The sequence below is a fragment of the Phoxinus phoxinus genome (assembly GCF_949152265.1).
Source record: "Phoxinus phoxinus genome assembly, chromosome: 14".
Classification (NCBI taxonomy): Eukaryota; Metazoa; Chordata; class Actinopteri; order Cypriniformes; family Leuciscidae; genus Phoxinus; species Phoxinus phoxinus.
Genome location: NC_136889.1, coordinates 7,181,483 through 7,206,438, shown reverse-complemented (window position 1 = coordinate 7,206,438; position 24,956 = coordinate 7,181,483). Strand labels below are relative to the sequence as shown.

Genomic DNA, 24,956 nt, shown 5'->3' with positions numbered 1-24,956 from the left:
GACTGCGTTGATCATTATGGAAATTATCCGGCTGGTTCTGCGTTCTTTAATTTGCGCTTTGTCAGTAACTAATGTGCAGAACTTTTTACTACATTTCAATTACATTTGCAAGTTAAAACAATCAAACAGAAAATAGTTCTTTTAAATTCTCATAATATTGCATAATTTGACTGCTTTTACTGTATTTTTTATAAACTAAATGCAGCCTTGTCGAGCATAAGAGAGTATAAAAGAAGGTTCATGCTCGAAAAGCTTTCACATTTAAAACTAAATTAAAACCTTTACATCCAACATGTGGGTCGTTTAATTCTACATAAGGCTGGATGGATGCAGCATTACGAAGGTGTCAGTATATAGTGCAAAACTACACTCATATCGGTTTTTCAGGAAGACAAAAAAGAACCAGTGAAACATTTAAGGTTCTGTTTTCAACCAAGGTTTGTACCTGCAGTCATCGAAGGTGGTGCCAGGGGAGGCGAGAGCCAAGCGCTTGCGAAGTTCATCCCGTTCCCTGGTGACCTGTCTCAGCTGGAACAGGATGGTGTCCAGGTTCTCGCTGGCCGGCCGGGTGTCACTGAGCGCAGGTGGAGGTGATGAGGCTTTGGTACCTGCAACAGTGAGCACGTCACCGGAGCACAGACAAGCTCACCCAGCACTAATGCAGGGCTACGGTCAACACAGAGTCCCCCAAAAAACTAAGACCACAATGGAGGAATCCAACTTGGAGTATTTTCTCTTTAAAACTGCAGTGTACCAAAGACAGTCTCAAAAACTGCCAGTAACAAACATGTAACCAATCCCGTCAACGTGCGAGGCGGGGCTTTGCCACAGTGAGCACATTGGGAAAGGAAAAATCAGGTAAATGTAGCAATATAGCAGGAGAATTATGTATATGATGTATATTATGATGTTATGATTAACTATATGCCTTTTTGCACTGGCGTTCCGAGTTGTTCAAAGCGTTTCTAAGGATACTAATGTTTAGAAGACCGACTCTGAGATGGAAACCAGGAACAGTTTGTGTAACATTAATAAGCTATTAGCTGTTTGATAACAGTCAAGCCAAAGACTAATATATCAATTACCGTTAGCCTATGTGTCTGACGTTGTAGAGAGTGGTACATAAAACGCACTACCATTCTGATACATCGACTTGTTGTAGATGACCCTGTATAATTCGCTCTTCCTCTTCTTCTGAATCACTTTCCGGTTCAAACATATATGGCTGAATTAAACCAATTAAACCACTTGCCATTGTGTAGCATTTACTACAGTTGACCGAGTGGATGTGCAGCTTGTAAGGTTTTAGACAGTATTATTGTAGTATTATGTATACTATTATAGTATTCATCAATATTTTGAATTACCGGTAGCTTTTATTTTTATATTTTAAGTTTTCATTTTAAAATTCAGTTGACGTTTTTGTAATTTTGTTAAGTTAGACATTTTTATTCGTTTTTTTAATACGGTAATTAGCTTTATTTTTAGGTTTAAGTTTATAAATGTAATATTTATATTTGTTAAGCTTTATTTAAAGGAACAAAAACTATTTGAATAGTCTAATAGCTAATAGTTTTAGTTAATAACAACAACAACAACAACGTTTTTAGAGCAGAGCTACTACTAAAATAGAAAGAAATACAGGCTTAAAAAGAAATCTGACCTTTAAAGCTTGGTTGTACTAAAAAAAACTGCAGAGCAAAAAAAGCTGCATAAATAAGCGTAAGCAAAAAAATGTGAACATGCTTGAGGTCACAATGGCTGACATTCTGAGCACTTTATGTAAATGATGATCTTTCGGGATGAGCAGCAACTAAAATTCCACTATAATCTTTTGGTCTTGGAGAATCTGCTGCAGATATTCAGAGAATGAATTACGCTTTTTGTAGTAACAATGAGGATAATCTACATTAAAGATAAAGCAAAGCAGAGAACATAGTATTTGTCAAGATGTCATTTCATTGCCTTTCTAGGGATTTATTAGAGGAGGTTAACATGAGATATCTGGATAAACACAACAAAGCTTTTTTCCACCAATTTTCCAGGCCTAAAAATCATCATTTTAAAATTCCCAGATACTTCTGAAAGCTTGTGGAAATCCTTAATATGGTGATAATGGTTAAATTCACAGTTTAAATTTGTTTTTAAAACAGAAGTTCAATTTATACCAAGTTGAGAAAACATGTATGACAAGATTTTAAAACAAAATAATGCATCTTTATAAATGTCTCTATGCAAGTAAAATATCATGTGAAATCATATTTTGTAAAAAAAAAAAAAAAAAAAAAAAATCTTTCATTGTTTCAGGTTGATTTTTTTATTTTATTAAACATTTAAAAATTAAGTATATGATGACTAATAAAGTTGATGTGCAAAAATGTGCTTTGTGTGAATATTTCTGTCATTTATTTGCAACTGACTGTGAACAGGCCTTTTGTTGACCTCGTCGTCTCAAACCCACATTGCTCCCCAGCAGACACAAACAGGCAGAGGGCATTATGGGCATCTCTGGCAGAAGGAAACAGCCAAGTCATTTGGACGACAGACACATTCTCCACTGGCACCAAACCAGGAGAACAGGCCTCAGCCTTCAGATAGATCTGCCATGCCCTCCAACATGCATTATCACTGTTCATCTGAGTCGGCAGTCTGATCTGAGTGACTTTACAATGCATCTTACACACACACATAGAGCAAAGCACGGTGACAATGTGTGCAAGGTGTCAAGTGTGGGAGACGAAACTCTGACATACCGACACTGCTGAGGGAACTGCTGCTCTCAGAGTCTGATGGCATAGTGGACAGGACGCTGTAGGTGGACCCTGCGGAGGAGAGGAAACACCATTAATAACCAAATGCGCTCTTTAATTAACAAAACGCTCAATGCTGCCAGAAAGACAGCACTTTAGAAAACACAGAATAATTAATATGCAACTCTACAGCATCACACCTGAATATTTATTAGATGTGTCATTTTGAATGATTTTTATGATCAGTTTTCACACTTTAAATCGGTTCATTCTCAAGGTGACAACACACAGACTAACAGTTTTAGCCCCCCAAAAAAGAAGAAATTAAATATGCAAAAACAATCATTATAATTGTAACATGTTTAGATGATATTATTATTGTAGTCATTTAACCCATAAACACAAATTGTACCGCTGACTCAGATCGTGGAAAAATGGGACATCATTATTTAACGCAGAATCCCAAATCCCCAAACCTAAATCAGTAGTTTCTCAGCACGAAAATGTCCACCAAATGTTTTGCTTTTTTCTAAGTCTTTACTTTTGTGTATCTGTACGTTCACACCGCCGCCGGCGAGAGCGGCAAAATTCGCTCTCGCCGCCCTGCCATCGACGCCGTGAGATTCGGGGACTCTCTGACGCTCTGACGTATATTTTAGAATGCGTGATTTTTTTAAAACTTTATTTAAAGGAGCCGCAAAGCAAATGAGAACTGAACATAAATCAGTATCCTATTTTGTGCATTCTGGCCACACGTAGGGTATAAATTAACCTATTAAAATATTTTAAATGTGAAAGTAACAAAACATCAACAATTTCAGACACCTTTTACATTCGTCGTTCTTTTTATTAATGTCCCTGTATGTAAACAGGGACACGTCGTACAATAACGGGAAACCCGCAACAGAAATTATTAACTTTTCCTCCATTTTGCTTAGGAACTAATGTGGTCGGAACCAAAGTTTACAGGATTGTGTTCTCTGTTATCCTCTCAGGCGGAGGACTTCTACATTCCGATTGGTTGCCGCCGAACCGCGTCATAGCTTATTACCATAAAGTTGACTTGATTTCAACTCTTCTCGCCGCTCTCGCCGTCCAAGACGCGCCGCGCCGCTCTCGCCGGAGCTCGCCGCCGGCTCTCATTGAAAATGAATGGCTTCCGGCCACTTTGACGCTCTCGCCGCGTGCGGTGTGAACGCACAGTTAGTCACTCAGAAGAAGAAAAAAAGAACAACTCTAAAAATGCCTTCAGGTATTAAAAAGTTAAAAGTATTGTTATTAATATTATTTGATATTACATAATAATAATATCTAAATGTTATATATTGTTATTTATTATTTTTCTATTATTGTTAATAATAATAAGAAGAAGAAGAAGAAGAATCATTTATTTATATTATAAATTATATATATATATATATATTATACATTTGATATAAGTATATATTATATATTAATTTCATTTTTATTTTATTAACATTGTTTTTCTTCTAATAATAATTTTCAGAAATCATAATAAAAAAATAATAATTGCATAATTAGAAATATATTATCATTATTATTATAGTAAATCAGATATTCAGATCTGATTTAGATATTCAGAATTAAATTATTATTTAGAGTGTAAAAAGCCCATTTAAAACCAATAAATAAAAAAAACAATTCTGTTAATAATGTAATTCTGCTAATCAAATTAATCAGACACTTAAAAAATTATCAGTATTGTTTGTAAACAATGATATCAATTTCTGACAAGAAATCCCAGCAAACTTTTAGGCTTGAAATTATCAAACAAAACAAACAGAAAGACATTAAAAACACAGTACAAAACCCTACAGGGAAACATGAGTAGTCCAAGCTGCTAGAACACCTGAGCATGTAAGCAAATATGAACAATAATGAAATGGATAATTTAATCTTTCAGACTGTTTGCAGCTCCTCCACCGAAGGGCTCCTCCTCTAAATGAGCAGAGCGTGTGGTGACAAGGACACGGTTCATTATCACAGTCCACACACACTCACACACACTCTCACCCAAATCCAGCCCGGAGAAGATCACAGTCTCTCGGCTCTTCCTTCACTCTCTTATCACATCATCCGAGACACACTTCTGTTTTTGAAGAGCAACTTCAGCAGACTTCAATGCCTCCCGTAGCCGGAAATAACTTCAGGGTAGCAATGATTTGAGAGTGCAAGTTGCAAGGTTTTTTTGGTGGGGTGAAAGGCAGATGGAATAAATAGATATTGTATAACGTCTGAAAGCAGACCGAGTCCTGCGAGTCCTGTACAGGAAGTAGGCTTCAGAAATAGACACCTTGGTTTTAATGCACTCCAAACAAAAGGTACTTTACAGTGAGAGGATGGATGGAGACACACTTACATGAACACATGGAGCTGCGCTAACTTAATGCATCAATGATTCAATGGCTATAGAGAACAGACATCACTAAAAAAGGCCTAAGGGAAAGTCTGGCACATAAACTGGCCTATTTTCAATCAATGCAAATTAATAAGTGTCAAATTATTTGATGGCTACAACAAGCTAATCAACAAAGTCATGCTGACTTTATTGATCAGCTTATAATAAAATATTGTATTTTGTAATGAATGCGGTCATGCAATTTACCGCAAGTTGGAGGTTAGTTTGTCAACATTAAAAATGTGTGTGGCATTAGATTGAAAGGAAAGCAGCTTCAGAGGTGGAGCAAGTTGTGACATTCGGATTAAATTATGTTTTTCAGGTCATGGGAACATGCAATAAGAGACTAAAAGCTGAATGTTTGACCGTATAAATGTAATATAAAAAATACAAATTTCATTCAGACTGTGAGGGGTGGTTTAAACCTTTTCTGATCCGTTCAATAGGACATGTGAACACTTGATCAATGATCATAGTAAAATAAAAAACTGTAGAGTTCTATGCATGTACAATGATGTATGACGCATGAGCTGTTGTTGTTGAATATAGTGTCATACATGACTGTCGTGTCATTCGAACACTCATCGTCTGTGAAGTGCTGCAGGACAATGTCGTCCCACCAGTCCTTGCTTCGGACTCTCATCCGCAGACGCGTTTTTGGCGCGGGAAGGGCGTTTATTGCATGATAAATATAAGCAGCACGGCACAACGCTTGTGCTCGTCGTCTCCTACGTCTCCCTGAAATAGATATTAAGCCTGGTTTTTAAATCAAAGAAATTAAGAAATGGCAGGATGATGGTTAGTATGCGGCAACTCAGTATATTCATGCAGCGTGCGCACTGCGCATGTCATGAAACCAATTCTGATTTGAAGCTTGTGACAAACACGCACATCAAACTGATCACTTCATTTAGTGGTGGTGTAAATACTATGTTCGCATTCATGAGCCCCTTTCGCACGTTGATCCTGGGAAATTGCCAGAGTGCCTTCTGTGTGAATGCCGGCATCGATCTCGGGCTGGGGACCTAGTAACATTGCCGGGATCAGTCCCGGAACGCGCCCTGTGTGAACAAAAGCCAGGATCAATGCCGTAAGGGGTGTGTCGTAGTGATGACGCCCGTGCCATCGTGCGACTCTAGAAAGTTTGTGTTCGTCATCAACAAAAAAAGAATGAAAAAATGCCATTATGTACCGCCCCAAAAAAGCTTGTCTCAAACCACACGCTAATTTTCGCTGCTCTGGCTCGTTGGTCATTATGAAAATGATCCGTCTGCATTCTTTAATTTGCGTCAGTAGATCACACGCAGAACTTTCCATCATTTTTGGAATTGCGCTCACGCTAATTTACCCAGTAAATCTGGCCCATACTCTTTCATTTTACATTACTCTAAACAAATTATTATAAATATTGGAAATAATTATAATTGTTCAAATCTGAACAGAGACACATTTGGCAAAGTTTATGTTTGACAGATTTCAAAACAATAGCAGTAGCCCTTTCCGCGTCCTCGTGCATTATGTAGGTCAGAGATGGCATGCTTTGCCCTGGGCATCCTTTGTGTTTGTTTGTTTCCCGCTCTGCACACACTTGGTCCAACAGTTGTTTCAGGCAAGTAGACGATAGCCCCCCCAAACAACCCCCAGCAACCATCACAAATACGCCATGACATGCGCCGCTATGATAAATTCAGCTGAATTTTAAATCCTGCTATATGGCAAAAAAAGATCCACAGGCAGAGATTGAACATGCTCTGAGTGTCTTCCTGAAAAATGAACCAAAAGCTGAAGGCTGAAGCTTAATAATGGATGAACGCAAGAGCATTCTTCCAAAAAAAACACATTTATCCTTTCGCTTTGACAGCCTAGCAGAATCTGTTTGGATGAAGTTGATCTTGAGTCACAAGATCTTATTACACCATGATGATAATCTATTGAAACATTGTCTCATTGGCTACATTTTACACAGCAGCAGAATACGGTTGTCTTTTTTAGAGCGCCAAATATGGTTACGTTCACTTCACACACAATTCAGTTATAAACCAGAGTGACTACCACATTTCATAATCTCACACAAATCTTTAAACATAAACAAAGGGGATTCATTAACATTTGAAGGATGAACTTGCAATTTAGTGCATAGGCCTAAATCAACATTGTGATAAGTTGTTTGGTTTTATGGAGGTTGCTTTTATTGATATTATTTGCTTGATATGATAGTCACTAGTAGCTAATATGTTATGTAATGGAAAAATAAATAAATTCGGAAAAAAAATATTGGAGAGGGGGAGGTTGGCAGATTATGGTCAGTGAAGCGGTTTCTGTAATATAGCCTATTTGTTTAAAATTTGCTGCTAAAACCATGTCATGTGGTACACACTTTGGCAGGATGCCAAGTAGTACGCAAGTATATGCACTGCTTTTAGCACTCCCTAGTTAAGCGTGTCAATGAATGTCACAGCTTTGCGTTTTGCTTTGAAACCGGCAGATTTATTACGCATTCAGTTCAAATGGAAATCTGATACAGTATTACAGTCAGTCGATCTAAAACAGCTGTCAACCATGTATACGCAAATTAGAAGTCTTATTTACCCAGTGCATTTTTTATTTTGGTCGCACCACTTATGTGCACCCCTGTATATCTATATATGTGTGTGTATGTATGCATGTATGTATGTATGTATGCATGCATGCATGCAAAGAATACAGAGAGTACATTTCTAAGAACTGTTAAACTAGGTTTTTACACTATTGTTTATGTGTTATTGACCCAAATACAGCTGTCAGCCTCAAACACTGCCTGTGTAAACTATGTCTTAGGACTTTAGAAATCATTTCAGAAGAAAATGTGCAAAAACTGACACCACTAGGGTGTTGTAAAAAAGATGTGCAACAGCAACCTGCCACTACAAAGCTGCATTAACTCAAGTCTGAGCGGTTTGTCCCATTCATGACACTGGGCCGGCAAAGAGGGTGTCAGAATGAGCCTGATAAATGATTCTGTTTACCCACATTTCAGCGGTCTAAATCAGCTGACTTTGGCTGTGCTCCTGCTGCAGAAGCCGCTGCTGTTTGATGAAATCTGGAGTCGCCCCAGCACAAGCTGAAAGACAGAGAGCAATGTGCCCCAGGAAAGGAGAAGACACATCACACAGCCTTTGTTCAGTCACTTTTACATGACGCCGCATGGCTGTGGTGCTGAGGGCAAGGTTCAGAGGAAGCAGCCAATCAAGGCTCAGAGTCCGTCATGTGACATGGCAGTGTATACAGTCGGTCTGCTAGCAATGTGCAGTGAGGAGAGAGACATCAGCAGACAAAAATCTGGACTCTCACGTATCAGTTGATGTCACACACACAGATAAAGGGACATTCCCACTTCATTCAATAGTGACTGAATAACCTTTTTACATCTCGTAAAAGCACTGAAACGGAGGAACCAAAATCTAATTTTACCACTATAAGTGGTGCATCTGATATTACTTGGCATTTGGTGGGGCTTTTAATCCAAAGCACACTACCAGCAGGAAAAGAGTTCAGCACTCGTCTCAATGGCAGCACAGTAATAGAGCAAGATTGTGATCTCAGTAACTCTAGTTCTCGGTCACGCCTACTAGAAGCACCAGTCTCAGCATAACGTTACGAATCTGTGCTGCCAACACCATCACGCATCTCATCACTTCACATGTCACTCCAACCACAGGCAACCTTTGAGGGTTGTGGCCAAACTCGGCTTCTCTCGGCACATCTTACAGAGATTTGTCACCTGATGGGAAAGCAATCTTTAGAGCAATTTATTTGGGCCTAAATGTAACACTTTTCACTAAACACAGAATCACCAGTAGGAAATAAAGCTATACGCACAACAGGTCAAAAGTTTGGGGTGGGTACAATTTTCAAATGTTACTGAAAAAGTCTATGTTTAAGGCTGCATTTATTTAAAATACAGGAAACATTTAATATTGCTTAATAATGTTTTTTTTATTTGAATATATTTTAAAAAGTAATTTATTCATGTGAGAGCAAAGCTGAATTTTCAGCATCATTACTTAGTCTTCAGTTCAGAAATCATTCTAAAATGTTTCTTGAGCACCAAATCAGCATTTCTAATCAATGCTGAAAACAGATGTGCTGCTTAAAGGGACAGTTCACCCAAATCTGGAAATTCTGTCATAATTCACTCACCTTCATGTCTTACCAAACCCGCAAGACTTTTGATCATCTTCAGAACATAAATGAAGATCTTTTTGATGAAATCAGAGAGATTTCTGTTCATCCGTCATCAGCTACGCAACTACCACTTTGATGCTTCAAAAAGTTCATGAAGAGATCATAAAACTATCCATTTGAATTGAGCGGTTTATTGAAAAATTTCAGAAGAGACTTGATTGCTTTATATGATGAACAGATTTAATTTAGGCTTTTATTCACATATAAACATTGACCAAACCGCTTAATTCATATTGATTAGTTTTACAATCTCTTAATAAACTTTTTGAAGCTTCAAAATGGTAGTTGAATAGCTGCCAATGGAGGGACAGAAAGCTCTCAGACTTCATTAAAGAAAAATAAACTGACCCCAAACTTTTGAAGATAAGTGTATAATTGACCTGTTTATGGATTTTTTGAAGGGCTAGTCAACTAGTTAATACTAAGGAAGCCCAGTATCATTAGGTTAAATAAGGGTCAAAGTTATCTGTATGTGCTTTATACATTTCAATGTATATAGCACACCGAATCAAATCACGTCAAGGTCATTGGTTGGATTCCCAGAGAATACAAGTCCTGATGAAATGTATTTGAATGCAATGCAAGTTTCTTTTGATAAAAGTGTCTAGCAATAAAATGTAACTACAAATATAAGCTAAATATCTAAATGTATCTTTTTTTAATTATCACAGTCCAGAAACCCGAGGCATGCCGATTTTAACAGGAACTTTGCTCACAGCAGGTGATCTAAAGTCTTAAAAAATGCATTATTGAAGATGGTGAATGTGTTACATTGCTCTGATGACTGTAGTGCGCTAAAAGGGATGAATTTAGAAACACACCTTATGTGTGAGAGAGAGATGAAGAATACTGTGCTGACAGAACACTAAAATCCTCTCAGACAGCCATCAGAGAAAAGTACCAAAAACAAACTAAAATTAGAAAAGAAAAACTATTGAAGAAAAAGTCTCAAAAGTCCTTAATCCACATCTGATTGTGTTGCAGTGACGGGTCCATAATGCAGGCTTACTTATAGCATCTCCCTACGGGACACATGGCCCGTTTTCCGATACCCACTATAGTCCTTCCTAGAACAAGTCTGATCACTGCCGCTCTAGACTAACCGGCATCAAGACTCATGCCTTCTCAAGTCCTCCTGGGAAGATTGTACGTACGACCCTGCAAGTTGCAATTACGATGTGATGTACATACAAGTGATTTTAATCAGAAGACTTTTTTTCCATTCTTTTTACACTTACTGATGCAAAGAAAAACCTAAGTGCTTATGCAACAAAATTAAGTACAAAATATATGCATTATGTGTTTAAATTATGTTGCATCATTTAATTTTTCTTGTGCAGCCACACAGAGAATGACTGGAAAGGAAACGGTCACAAAATCCTCAAAGAACCTAAATTGAGACTGCAGTACCGGTATACAAAATATGCACACCCCTAATTTCCAGACAACACTGTCAACTTTTAATACATTAGAATGTACACTATCATTCAAAAGTTCGGACTCGGTAAGATGTTTTGTTTGAAAGAAATTAATACTTTGATTCAGCAAGGCTACATTCGTCAAAAATGGCAGTAAAGACATTTACATTGGTATAATTTTTTTTAGTTTCAAACAAATGCTGTTCTTTTGAACTTTCTATTTATGAAAGAATACTGAAAAAAAAAGTATAATGGTTTCTGCAAAAAAACATTAAACAGCACAACTGTTTTCAACATTGATAATAATAAGAAATGTTTCTTGAGCAGCAATTCAGCATATTTTACCTTGTAATAATATTTCGCAATATTACAGTTTTTACTGTATTTTTAATCAAATATATGCAGCGTAGGTGAAGACTTCTGTCAAAAACATTAAAAAAATCTTAGAGACTCTGATAAGACGATCACATCTCTGTATATTCCCATTACCTCACAACTATCATTCTAGACCGTGGCACTTCCGCAGTTCCTCTGCAATTACGCAGCTTGGGAACACTTGAAAATGGTAATGAGGTCTTTCTTGATAGCTCTGCCTCTCATGGAGGAAAAACTTGAAGCTCTGAGTGAAACTAGAAGGCTTGTGTCCTTTTAAAGCCACAGAGACTGGCACACATCTCTGTGGTGCTGACAGTATCATTCCAGCGTTAGCAATCATTCATGCGTTCTGCTGCCATTAAACGATCAGGCGCTGCTAGTGAGTGTTCACACCACAAATTGAGCTGAGATCAATACTGTTTGAGCCAATGTGAAAATGTGTGTGAGAGCATCATTATCAAGAGGGATATTGGATTTATCAAATAGCTTTGTGCCACGTTTAGTGATGACATGTTAAGCTGAAGACAGAAAGAAAGAAATCTGTCTAGATCCAAAAATAAAGGAGAGCAGCAATATTGACTAAAAGCAGTGCAGTCTCAAATGCGTTCAGTCTAGTGAGGTGGATAAAAGCTGAAGCTGACATGCAGAATATAAAAGACAGAGGCTATCCTGTCCTTGAGTGTGACGTTAAGAGGCAGGGATCCTTAAAAAAAAACTTCTTAGATCTGAAGTGATGGCCTTGAATCAGAGTGGCATCAGTATTAATATTTCATGGCATGAGCTGTGCTTCACAAAGTCATGAGTAGTGCACGTCTACAGACTACACTCAAAACTTCATTCACAAAACCACTTCTGTTCTGAGGGCGCTTTCACGCTGTGTTCGATTCCCTGGTCCGAACCAGAGTTCGATTCCATGCGTGTAATGGCAGCGGGGATGCTGAAAAATATTTTAATCTGCAAAACTGTTTCCCAATCATAGCAGTACGCGTTTATTTCCAAGTTTTGAATGTGGCATGCCCATCAAAACAGATGCTTTGAAAGAGAAGGTCAAAAACAGGATAGAAAATAGCCTACTTCTCAATTAGGATGTTTTTTGATAACATTATAAGTGGAGCTCAGTTCACGACCCATTTAAGAACTATTTTTGATATACTGTCACTCTGTAACTTTCCCTGTCCCCTGCACTGATCATCTGGGATCCAAGTGGACAGCCCCCATGGTCAGTAAACAGTGCAAGCTGCTGACAGTGCAGTTTGGGGCAGTTCATTTAAAACAAAAGGCCTGTTGTTTCTGTACTGGCCCTATATTTGACTGCATGAGGGAGTTGTCCGCTAGCCCGCTGTGGACAAGCCCTTACACAAGTGAAACAACTGCACCGCTGCTCATTTGAAATGGATGACACCATAAAGCTGCAGTGTCTCCTCCTATTCGAGGCGGCCTATAGGTCACAGCAATAACTTCAGATTAGGGCTGCAACGATTAGTCGACATTGTCGACAACGTCGACAATAAAAAATTGTCGACAAATTTGTTGTCGAGTAGTCGTTTGATCTCACGTGACCAATGTATGGGCCTGCAATATCGCGTTTTGACCGCTACGACGCTGTAGCGCTAGAGAGTAATGCAGCCGTTACAAATGCTTTTGCGGTAGAAGAAAAAACAGCGCGAATTACATAGACAGTAAATAAACGGCGAAATATGGCGGAGTGTAAACGAGTTCGGACCATTAAGGTGTGGGAAAGTTTCACAAAACTGCCAACTAAAAATGCTGTCATGTGCAATAAAGGCTGAGCTTGCGTTTCACGGGAACACAACATATGTTGGAGCACTTAAGAGAAAGCATCCCGGATCAAAAGGAGCCGGTGAGAGGTGAGTGTTCAATCTCCAGGTGAAGCTAACTAACTAGTTGTAAATCTCTTTATTAGAGAATGCAATACTACCATTAATAAAAGTGATAATATTAAAAATTATAATATAAATAATGTGATTATTTATTTTGCATAGAATAAAGCTTGATCGAGCTTAGGAGTCAGGGCTGTTTTTATTATAGCCTAACACTATTAGGTAAATACGTTAGCTATTACATTAATATAAACACAATGAACTAACATGAACAAAAATGTTAACAAAAATGAATGTTACAAATGTGCTGCTCATATTAGTTAGTTCATGTTAGTAAATACATTAATGTTAACAAATTAAACTGTTACCTTAGTGTGAATTGCTTCTAGATTTCAAACTAAACACCCAGTAAAGATGATGACTAAACAACAGTTTAACCACTAAGAGAGTTAAAATAAAATGTTTTTTCTTTGCAAAAAAGACATTTTCTTTGCATTCCTGCAACATCCACTCCAGCAAAACGGATCTTCTCAGCTGCAGGAAACATTTGCTTACAAAAAAGAGCAAGCTTGTCACGTGAACATGTTGATATGCTGACCTTCGTTCATTTTAATTCAGCACTTATTTGAAAATCCAAAAAAGCCAGTGCAGAAAGGACACTTGTTACTTACTGCTTTTCATTAAACTGAACACTTGGTTTTAGAAATAAAGCTCTTAATACTGCTGCCAAGAGATATTTACATTCAAACATATTTTTGTCTGCAATGCAGCTGATTTATTTTTGTTGACCTGTTTAGTTGGAGGTTCATTAAAGTTTATTAAAACACCATTTCAAAAGCTGAAGTGATTATTATTATTTTTTTAAAGATTATAATATGTATAACTCAATGTTTTAACTTATTGAAAAGGCTGAATAATCATTCCAAACTTACTGATTAGTCGTCAATATAATCGACGATTAGTCGATTAATCGGTCCAATAATCGTTAGATTAATCGATTATCAAAATAATCGTTTGTTGCAGCCCTACTTCAGATCGGAAACTATAACATCAAAAATCTCTGGGATTCTGCAAGTCAAACTAAATGATCAGCGATGCGTTTACAGTAATCAATGAGTTTTGGCTCATGGAAATGTGCAAGGCTGCACTAAGGCTATTCGAATATCATCTACAGCACATTAATCTCACTCTCCCTGTCCTGTTAGAGAGATTGATCGGCAACATTGATCTTTTGTCTCCCTATGTTGGTTGATTTATGAGGCTGCGTACAGGAGAGTCCTTCCATGGAGAGACATGCTGTTTGCAGTTCCTATAGCCTGCGTGCTGAACAGTTGGAGCTGCCGCTACAATACTATCCTCTGAACCGATCCAGCCCCTCCTCCACGACTGTGTGTGTGTGTGTGTGTGTATATAGAGGAAGACCTGGCAATGAAAAGGGATGAAGCCCAACAGCGCAGCTTGGGAGAATGACTTCAGAGCAGGTTGATATCAGCACAACTCATCACACATGCATACGGCAGAGTCATTTCAGGCTGTTCGGAGCCTGCAGGGGGACAGGGCTCATCTTTAGCTCTTACTAACACGGCTAAACGTAATAATCACAAGAACTGAATCACTGCACTAAAGAAAATTATGCTTTCGCAATACCTTTCAGCTCAAATCAGCATAAGCCCCACACAGGATACAGAGCATCTTCAGAGGAAGGAAACTAATCTGGAGATGAATAACCACAACTGGAAATAGGAAATATATACAGCTCCACGCTTATGGATTCCTTATACACGTGTGTGTGGGTGTGTGTGCTTGGTGTACACAAAAAGCACAGAGTCAGGTGGGACTGTGCCAGCATGCACAAAGGGTGTGTGTGTTAGTGTGCGTGCGTGTTTGTGTGTGCGCGAGTGAATGTATGTGTGTACGTGCATGCGTGTGCGAGTGTGTGCGTGTTTTAAACTGACAGTATATGCTCCACAGCAGAGGTTCTCAATGAGTGGGTCGCAGATCTGTTGTGATAAGGTTCTGGGCAAAATGCAAATAATAAAATACAAATAATTAACCATAATATTTCTAATATATTAGAGAAGGGAGAAAACCCTTCCCAACATTTTGTTGTTAATGTCAAAAGGTTGTGCATTCAGTTAATTTGTGTTTTACACAAATTCCTGTCTGTGTCACCTGACAGAAGCCAAATTAATTCCATTATTAAAAAAATTAAAATCATTTAAAACTATGATAAAAATGAAGTGGATTTACATTACATTTAATCGTTTAGCAGACGTTTTTATCCAAAAACGAACATGAACAATAGAAGTAATATTGTGAAATATTATTTTAAATTTTTTTTTTAAATGTAATAAATTTTTACATGTACCGGTAATGTATTTCTGTGATGGGAAAGCTGAATTTTCAGCGTCATTACGCCAGTCTTCAGTCACATGATCCTTCAGAAATCAATCTGATATGCTGATTTGCTGCTCATGAAACAACAATTTGTATTATTTTCAATGTTGAAACCGGTTAATATTTCTGAGGAATCCGTGGATTTTATTTTCCTCTGGATTCTTCAATATACAGGAAGTTAAAAAGAACAGTGCTTATTTGTCACTGAAAATCTTTTGGAACTAGCCTATGTACTGTCACTTTTGATCAATTGAATGCATTATTGCTGAATAAAAAAATATATATTTATTTATTTCAAAAAATAAATCTAGTGCATGCTCTCATCCTCAAATCCATGAACAAAACTACGCAAAATACTAGGAAACACTCAGACTCAAGTCTACATTTAATACAGGTTCACATGCAAGGTCAATAAACATGGTTCATTTCAGTGTTCAATGACCAGTCTAAGGGTGCAGAGAGCATGAAATCCTCAAAATACAATTAAGCCAACAGTAATAGTAAGCACTCAACAGTACAGTTACTCAGGGTAAAAATGACCATACAGTTCATATTTCCTTCCATCTACACCTTTAGTGGGATGTTTATTCCAAAAGTAGTGTTCTCCCCGTAGTGGAGATTAGGGTGGTCACGGTACCAAGATTTCAGCTGTCGGTACCAATGCCAGTAAAATTTCACGGTTCACTGTAACAATTTTGGTTCAGTACCAGAGCAAGAACCGTTGAATTAAATAATCTGTTTTGTCTCATCCGTTGGTCATCAATGTCAATCATTGCAGTTTCTGATTCAATAATGCGTTTAAATATGGTTGTCAATCCAGGAACTTTAGCAGCATGAAAACCTACATTTGTATTCAGATTGTGAATGGGTAATAAACAGAAAGCAATAGAAGAACCATTCCTTTATAATTACTACGGCTGTCAATCTCTAAAGCGCAAGCTCACTGAATTCTGCACTCTAGCAAAAAAAAAAAAAACATAATAATAAAAAGCTCTTAATTGTACAATGAACCTCTTATTTACACTTTGTCAGTTATAATAAAGGGATTCACGAGGATGTGTTTTCTGTGGTGTTAGCGGATTTTGACTAACTTACTGACTAGCACCTCTGACAGGTCGCTGTGTTCACGTGCTTAACAAATATGATTGTGATTGGCTACTGCTCAAGGCTTGTAAAAACACACTGTAAATAGAAAGATTTGACACTCGGAGAGTGCTCGAACATACACGAAATAGAGCGTTTAAAAGCAGCGTCTATCAGTGAGTCCCAAATATAATCTGGTACTACCAGTACTGCAGAACTGCTGGTATGGTACCGTCAACTTTTATAGTACCGACTGCCTGGTCCTGGTACATTTGAAAACCTTAGTGGAGGTTCATGACCCCACACTCATCCTCAAGGACACGATGTACCAATAAAGATGTCAGTAAGCTCACATATCTTCAACTGTATCATTACAAAATCAATCAATTACAATCATTTCAAACCATTTTTAAGACTCCATCCATTCTTACAGGTCTACGAACACAGCACATGTATGTTCAAATCGATTTGCCATGGTTCCCTGGCAAGTGTGTTTCCATGGAAACAAGTCAGCCCATAGCCTATTCCATAGACGTGCGTCAGGGAAGCATTCGGTTTGAACAAAATTAAAATGGAAATTATATGACCCATGTCATGAGCAGTGAAACCGAAGCACATATCCATAGGCTAATCCAGGGGGGAAATCTTTATTTCAGTTACCCATGATGCCTCTCTCTGATCACTGGTAATAGCTTGAAGACGTCGTAGAGCATTGACTGAGAAACCCTAGTGTGATCTTTCCATGCAGGGTCAATCGATATGATAGTACTTTCATCCTCATCTGTAACACCACATTTCTGCAGAAGATCCCTGTTCCACACTGGTGGTCTGCTGCCTTCATCTGGTCAATCCCAACAGTTCATCATTGACCCAACACTAAAACCATCATGCAACACCTTTATGATGTCATAAAACAATTGCACCATTGCTCTGAAACATCCGCTGCAAAATGCTGAATTCAAGATGTGATCTCTTTAGATACAACAGAAAGAACAACACATTTATGCAAATGCAAAGATGCATCTTAAAAATAAAGGTTCCAAATGAAGGTCAAAACAATCCCATAGAAGAACCATTTTGGGTTCACCAAAAAAAAACTACAGTAAGTAGTTCTTAAAAGAACCATATTTTTCTTAGTGTTTAGAACTTTAATTATGAAGAACCTTGAAAGGTTCCATGGCGTGGATGTTAAAGGTTCTCCAAGGAACCATAAATGCCAAACAAAAACATGAATGCGGCATGCAAATGAACATAGTTTCCACGGAAATAAGTTCGATCCATTTATGTCTATCCAAAAATGAAAAAGAAATCCTGTCAACTGCTTCTATATCTCATACTCATCTAAAATAAGTCAAACATCAGTTTTACACGTGTGCTCTGATCCACATCATGAATCAAGCATGACATGTTCACCTCCCAAACTGCTACAGTGTGACATTGACTGATCAATTCCACTGCTTTACTATTGATCCAAAGATAAAAATAACTGAAACCATCCTGCAACATCATTTCATCATGTCAACTCATTGCGCATCCACGTCACAATAAATCAAAAACCTGACTTCATCCTCTATGCAATGAGAAGACACGTTGTTACAAACTCGACAGCCATCAGATCACACACTAATGTCTACTGAAAATACTCCAATTGTATTTACAACTCAACTTCTGCTCGGACTTTCACATCCACAGAAGAAACTAAGACCACCAGACATCGGTGTTGTAACTTGCTTGATTCATGATGTGCATCAGATCAGTGTCCACCTCCCAGTCTGCTATCCTTCCAGCCAGAGAGCAATTCCAGAACTTTACTATTGAACCAAAGCTTAAAAAGAACAAACCCTTGTGCAACACCATTTCATACTTGCTTTAAAACATCTACTCCACAATAACAAAGACCATGACCACATCATCTATGCAATGCAACGACATGTTAATTATATATGTTGCATGCAAATATAGATTCTACAGGAACCAGAAAACACAGTGTCTATTGAAAATACTCCAATTGGATGTACAACTCATTGACAACTTCTGCTAAGACTTTCACGTCCTTCTAGAAGTAAGTGACCACCAAACATCAGTGATGTGAATGTGATGCACATCACGAATCAAGCTCGCCAGTCTGCAGTGCATCTTACCAGAGTGCTCTGCTGGTCCTCCACCGTTGGCGAAGAGGGCAGAGTACAGGTGAGGGTATGTCTTCTCCAGGGCCACACAGAGCTCCAGGAAATGGTCGCTTTGCTTGTTCATGAGCATCTTCAGGAGCTGCTCCACTTTCTCGGCGCTGGAGGAGCAGTTTTGGTCCAGCTCGAAGGTTTCCTGTTCGCTGAGGCTTCCCGATTTACTCAGCAACTCTATCAGCTGGCCCGCATCCGTGATGGACTCCAGTAAGTTCTGGTGGTACTGGTGGAGTAACTCTTTGTGCTTGGGCTCCATTGCAGTTCCTACAGTTCTCTAGCTAACTAGCTAGCTCCGTGCTATCGCCGTAGACCCAATTCCCCTCACACAAACCCGATGAATGCAGCAGCAACTTCCTCCTATCCGCTCACTTGTAGGATTTGAGCCACGGCGCCATGAGATGTGATGGCTTAATCAAGCGGGGTTTCATTACAAACAGCAGAAAGGCACAGAAGCCATGTTTGTTGCCTGAGGCTGTTGACTGCACTAAACAGCGAGACATTTCTCCCGGATCACTTACGCGAGGCAACTTCGTCTATTTTTCCCTGCGCTTCCGTGGAGAGCATGTTCATCCGCGTTTATAGTTTCTTCTTGGGCATTTATTTGGCGCTGTGCGGACTCAAGTGTGAGCAAAAGTAGCGCAACTCTTCTAGCGTTCCCTACTCAAACTGTACGCTCCGCCATGTCTCGGTATCTCAGCAGCTGCTGCCTGCTGTCAATCAACTTCCCGTGCAATGTCCATATTTGGTAAAATAGGCGGGGATTTCTCCGAGACACACCTGGTTTTCTCCAATGGGCGTGCACTACTGTTCAAAATTTCGTGCAAAAAAGGGCTACACAAGTTATGAAGATAATGCATCATGACATAACAAGTGCAAAGGGATTTTACGCTGGAACATGTGCTGTACAACGCAGCCTGTTTGCATATGATTTTTATTAAATGTGACTGTGCTACTTTGTGATTTTATAGTCACAATATTTAAATACATAAATACATACATAAATAAATACTTCTAAAACAAGGCAACTGGATGCTAGCCAGTCATTGGTGCTCATTGGATAGCCTACACGAGAGGTAGGCTAAATATCACATGAAACAACAAAAATATTCCAAGGCACTCACGTGCATAAAAAGACTTACATAAATACAACATAAAGACAACATAAATCTGTTTTGATGACTTATCCCAGACTAGTTAATTAAAGGCTTTTTACGCTTAACCACGTGGGCGCCTTGGAATATTTTGTTGTTTGTATATTTAATATTTATATAAATAAATACATTTAAAAATGTGAATTTGGTGTTTTGGAAAATGGTAGCTGATCATAAAAGGTTGTCATGCAAAGCAATATAGCACTGTAATAATACCATAATGTAGTCATTGCAATAGCAAACGGAGTGTAAGAAAATGTAAATAATTGGATGCTAATAAAATATCCTCTGTGTTCTTCCATATATTCAGATATTGTCTGTCATTTCTGGACATTGCAGGTGAACAAGTTTTATAAAATAAAATAAAAGTTGGCTACTCTTTATTTTGTGTCTTTCTTACATGCTTACATAAACAACTAATAATAATAATAATAACAACTACAACGTAGTTCATGTTCTTCATTACAGAAGTATAGGCTATGTGAAGGCCAACTGTAAAATAAAGTGTGACCAACATTGCAAACGGAAAAAAAACCTTACTCAGTATTTGTCTCTGTCCAGTCAGTCTAACAAGTAATGTAACAATACTTAAATCAAGAGATAATACATGTGAAGCAAAATCACTCAAGATATGATTAGGCTGTCTTGTTTTCTGAAAAAAAAAGAAGAAAAAAAGTATCAGAATTAAGAATTTATGCTTAAAACAAGAAAAATATCTGTAAGACAAATAAAGTTAACAAAACGAGAAAACAAGTTTATTTTTCTTATTCCACTGAAATACTTTTTTAATTCTCAATTCATTTTGATATTATGTTTTTTAATAGAAAATAATACTTAATATCTTAAGTCATTTTTCTTTTCAAGTAACTTAATTTAAGTTTTTTATTGTATTTTTTTATCTGTAATGTAAAACAAGACAAAAATGCAGTAAATTATACATTTTCTGAGATTTATATTTCATGACCAAACCCCAAACTCCACGTTCTTGTTTTTATTTATTTTAATTTTTTTTTTTTTAGTTCTGGATAGCATGTGAAAAATATTTCTGTAATTTATTTTCTAAACTGTCACAGTTTATTTGATATCAGCCAAATGAGAAGCATTACATTTCTGATTTATGGCTTTGTGGAACATCCATCCATTCTTGATGCTCAAAGTTCCCATCACCGTGCTGAAGCAGCAACAGTGGGAGCTGAAAGAGTGTTTACACTTCTTCATTAGATGACTTACATCATTAGCAGCAGCTCAGACCACTTTATGGATGAAGAACTAAGGTTACGTGGAGTTCGCGTGGCTATAAGAGCTGCAGCTGGTTTTTTTGCATAATGAAAAGAAGATTAGTAAGTATCCGGTCAATTATCAGTTAGCTCACCTCAAACATGCAACGAGAGATAAACGTGGGATTAAAACGGATTGAGTCATTTTATTGGACTACCAAGATAACAAGAAAAGGATGTTTGTCTGACACATGCAAACACGATGAACTAATGAACTCGGTTCTCACGGCACCTCTATGTAGCCTCCTTAAGCAATTGATTTTGTTTCTGCAAATGTTATGCAAGATCAAACAGAGTGTGCAGTAACGTTTGGAGAAATCTGTAATCTTTTAAAGTCGGCGAAATGGAAGTTGCAATAGTCTTTTCTTCTTTGCAAAATCCGTGTGCAAAAAAAAAAGGACTTGATTTTGTCGGGAATTGATTGGATGTGACAGGTTGTCCCGCCCTTGAGCCAGTAAACACGTCATCAGAGAAGAGATGTCATTGCACAAGGGAGGGGAAATTATTTTGATTAAGGATTAGGGTCGGAGCCGATAATGGGCAGCACTCCGACATAGTATTCATGCCATAATATGGTAATGATTCTGAACTGTAAAAAGGTGTATAGTAGCCTGGGAAAACCCAGACCACTCTCAGTTGTAACTGAGTTAGGGTCTGGCAAAGCTCCATAGACAATTCATTTCCACAGGGGCGTCACCAACGGACGTCGGATAGATCTAAAACCAATCAGAGCGATGAATGACATGACGTATGCAGAGCGACGGAGAAACATCTCGAGACTCTCAGCAATTCTCTGTTTGTGTTAACGAAAATGACCATTTTAAATCGCTTGAAACAGACGCGATAGCTGATTCGAACGAGTGATGTTGTGATGTTCCACGGCGGCATCCATCTTTGTAATGTACAAAATCTGCGTCACCGTCTCTGCTCTGTCGTCATCGTGTAAAGCCCGCCCCAACGTTTCTGATTGGTGCCGCGATTTCAACGGATTGGAAATGGGTTTCAATGGGCTCTTTGCCAGACCCACTTGCAGAGCAAATCTAAATTTGCCGGAAGTGGTCTGGGTTTCCCCAGGCTAGGTGTATAGGCTACCTTCACATGCTTGTAAAACTTGAAATTATAATGTGTAAACTTGTAATTTTCTGAGAGCTAAGACTTGTACCACCTGACCACAGCAGACTGATCGGTGTATGACATCAAATTACAGCGGGAGAGATTAGAAATAGTCGTTTTAGGCTATTTACGGTAATTGCGACATGACGAGAATGCACCATTTAGCTAAACTGCGCGTCCAGCAACTCGAATTCAATTTCCCAGATCGAGGTCCAGTTCCTTTCTTTCATTCTGATCCCTACTGTCATCCAAATCCAATAAAGCCATAAAAAGGCCAAAAATATAGGGTACAATGGGGCTAAAAGCGCACCCTGGGTAAAAGGCGCCTTTGATTTTATTATTCCTCTAAACCACTAGATGGCACAAAAACGTGCCACAGCACTTTACAAAACATCCGCTTTTCAACAAGATGCACGTGGAAATTTGGCTGATCCTCGACGCGATCGCGGGCAGCAGCGCAAAGTTGATTCTGTGCTAATTTGATCCAATATTTGATGTTTTTAAAATGTTGTGGATTTAAAGATGGGGTATGTGATTTGCAAAACGGCTGGCAGATTTTGAAAATACACAACTCAAATGGTCCTACCTTCTTTCCTTTGACTCCACCCATTCAAAGAACATGGACATGGATGGGGGGAGGGGGGATGGTACGACCGATTGATTGACGCACTTACTGTCCAATGATTCTAGGTGGTCTTGGAAATGATTGGCTGGAGTTTTTCGAGTCCTGCCCGTTCCACAGATGATTAAATTGCTTAATTTTATTTCAGTGCTTCTAACTCAGTGGCTGTAAGTGGGTTAGGAATAGGATTTTAAGTGATTTTGAAAAAATGGCCAAAAAAGAGAATTACATACCCCATCTTTAAGTACCAAATGAGAATCGCTAAAATTATTCAATAAATTTTGAAACAAAGGTCTTCTTAATGATTTTCAGTTTTGTTCCATGTAATTAAAGCAACAGTTTTTCTATAAAGGAAGAATATGTAAAAGTATGGTATTTGGGGTAAATGGCGCCCCTGCTGCTGGGGTGAAAGGCACAATAATTAACATGATAATAAACAGCTGGCTGACGTTTCCATTTGTTGACATGACATGGTTAAGTTGGGTGTCCACCTTGGAGATTATCATATTTAATAAAACCATCTTATTTTAAAATAAGATATTAATCATAGCATATGATAAAATATCATTATATGTTATTTTAAATTATTACAGGATCTCCCTCAATGCTTTCAGAATCTTTACTTTTTAAAATAATTTTGTTTCTGATTTTATTTTACATTTTAATGAACAAAAATTAATTATTTTATTTATCAAAATAAACAGAAAATAGTACAAACTTTTCTAAAGTGATTGATTTAAAGAAGTAGGCCTATTAACAGTATTTGTATAAATAGTGTGCCTTTTGCCCCATGCTGGTGAGCCTTTTGTCCCGTGTGTGAGGTAAAAGGCCCAATTTGCCACCTCATAAATTTATAAGATCTTTAAATTATTTTATGATTTATTTTCACACCAAATCTGTTGCTCCATATGCATCAATGTTCAATAGAAACGGGAGGAGTGAAAAGCACATTTTTCTGAAGGAAACTTTTTTCCTAAAATTTTTTTTATGAGAGCACATGAAACAAAATGTGTATGCAAAAAAACAAACAAAAAAAAAAACATTATAGCCTAATAAATGCTGCAATATTACATTAAAAACATGATTGTATCGTGACGTTAAATCCAGCTGACAGAACTAACAGGACTAAGAAGCACAGCAAAGCAGGGTATGCTACTCCCATCTAAGAAACCTTCTGACACTGCAAATTGGTTGTTGTAAATTGAAGCTACACAGCACTCCCACGTGAAGTAGAAATGAGTGATGTCAATGTTCTGACGCCACTATAATCAACAACAGCCAATTAGAGAACACGTCTGTATACACACTTCTCCAGAACCGGGAATGATGTTAAAATATTGATACAGAACATCAGCTCTTTCTTTGTTTGCATTGCGAATAATTAAAGAAAAACTCATAGAGACCTTCACATAAAACAGTTGTTGTAATAGATTGATGTTGTACAGACTGGAATTACTATGGAGTTATTTATAGTTAATTCTATCCAGGCTTGTGAGTATTTCCTGTAAATAGCATGCATGCAGAGGGAAAACAATAAGAGATTAAGGTCTCAAAGAGAGAGAGAGAGAGGGGGGGGGGGGGGGGGGATTTAATGCGTATGAACAGATGTTTGGTTTTATCTTATCTTTTACTGGTTAGATATAAGTTGATTGCTCTTAGTGAAGCCTCGTCTTCTGGTATTTGTAAACCCTGAATAATCAGGACAAAAGTTTTTAATTTTGAATGAATTTTTATTTAATTTATAACCTAAATGCAGAAAGACTGCAGTTTTAGGCAAGTTCTAAAAATAAATGAATAAAGTAAATAAATGTTTTTTTGTGTAATAAAGGGATAAAAGTGAAAGAAATCACACTATTATTTTCATGTTTTTAATAATACCATGCATTTAATGTAATTTTTCCACCTCCATCGTTGTATTTGAAATGGACAAGGCAAGTCTGCCCTCTATTGGTGTAAATAAGAATATAACTCCTGTAAATATAAGTCTAAATACGAATGGCAGCTTTGGCATTCACTGTCTCGCAATATTTATTATCAAATATTTAATTAGTTATATCCATCCATCCAAGATATTTGCTTTCAACCCTTTAGACTTAGAGCAAA

General features: G+C 37.7%; 1 protein-coding gene across 5 annotated transcripts in view; it reads right to left on the bottom strand.

The window, feature by feature from the left end:
- Window positions 1-19,405, bottom strand: part of dlg5a (discs, large homolog 5a) — a 59,496-nt gene extending 40,091 nt beyond the window's left edge. For 3 of the 5 annotated variants that reach the window (XM_079634522.1, XM_079634523.1, XM_079634524.1), the window contains exons 1-3: window positions 18,649-19,405; window positions 2,754-2,822; window positions 446-608 (exon numbers count right to left, since the gene is read on the bottom strand). In XM_079634522.1, the coding sequence (XP_079490648.1) occupies window positions 446-608; window positions 2,754-2,822; window positions 18,649-18,946 (530 nt within the window). In that variant the 5' untranslated portion in view covers window positions 18,947-19,405. The remainder of the gene's footprint in view (window positions 1-445; window positions 609-2,753; window positions 2,823-18,648) is intronic. The other 2 variants (XM_079634526.1, XM_079634525.1) reach the window with 1 other exon arrangement.
- Between the last annotated feature and the right edge of the window lie 5,551 nt (window positions 19,406-24,956).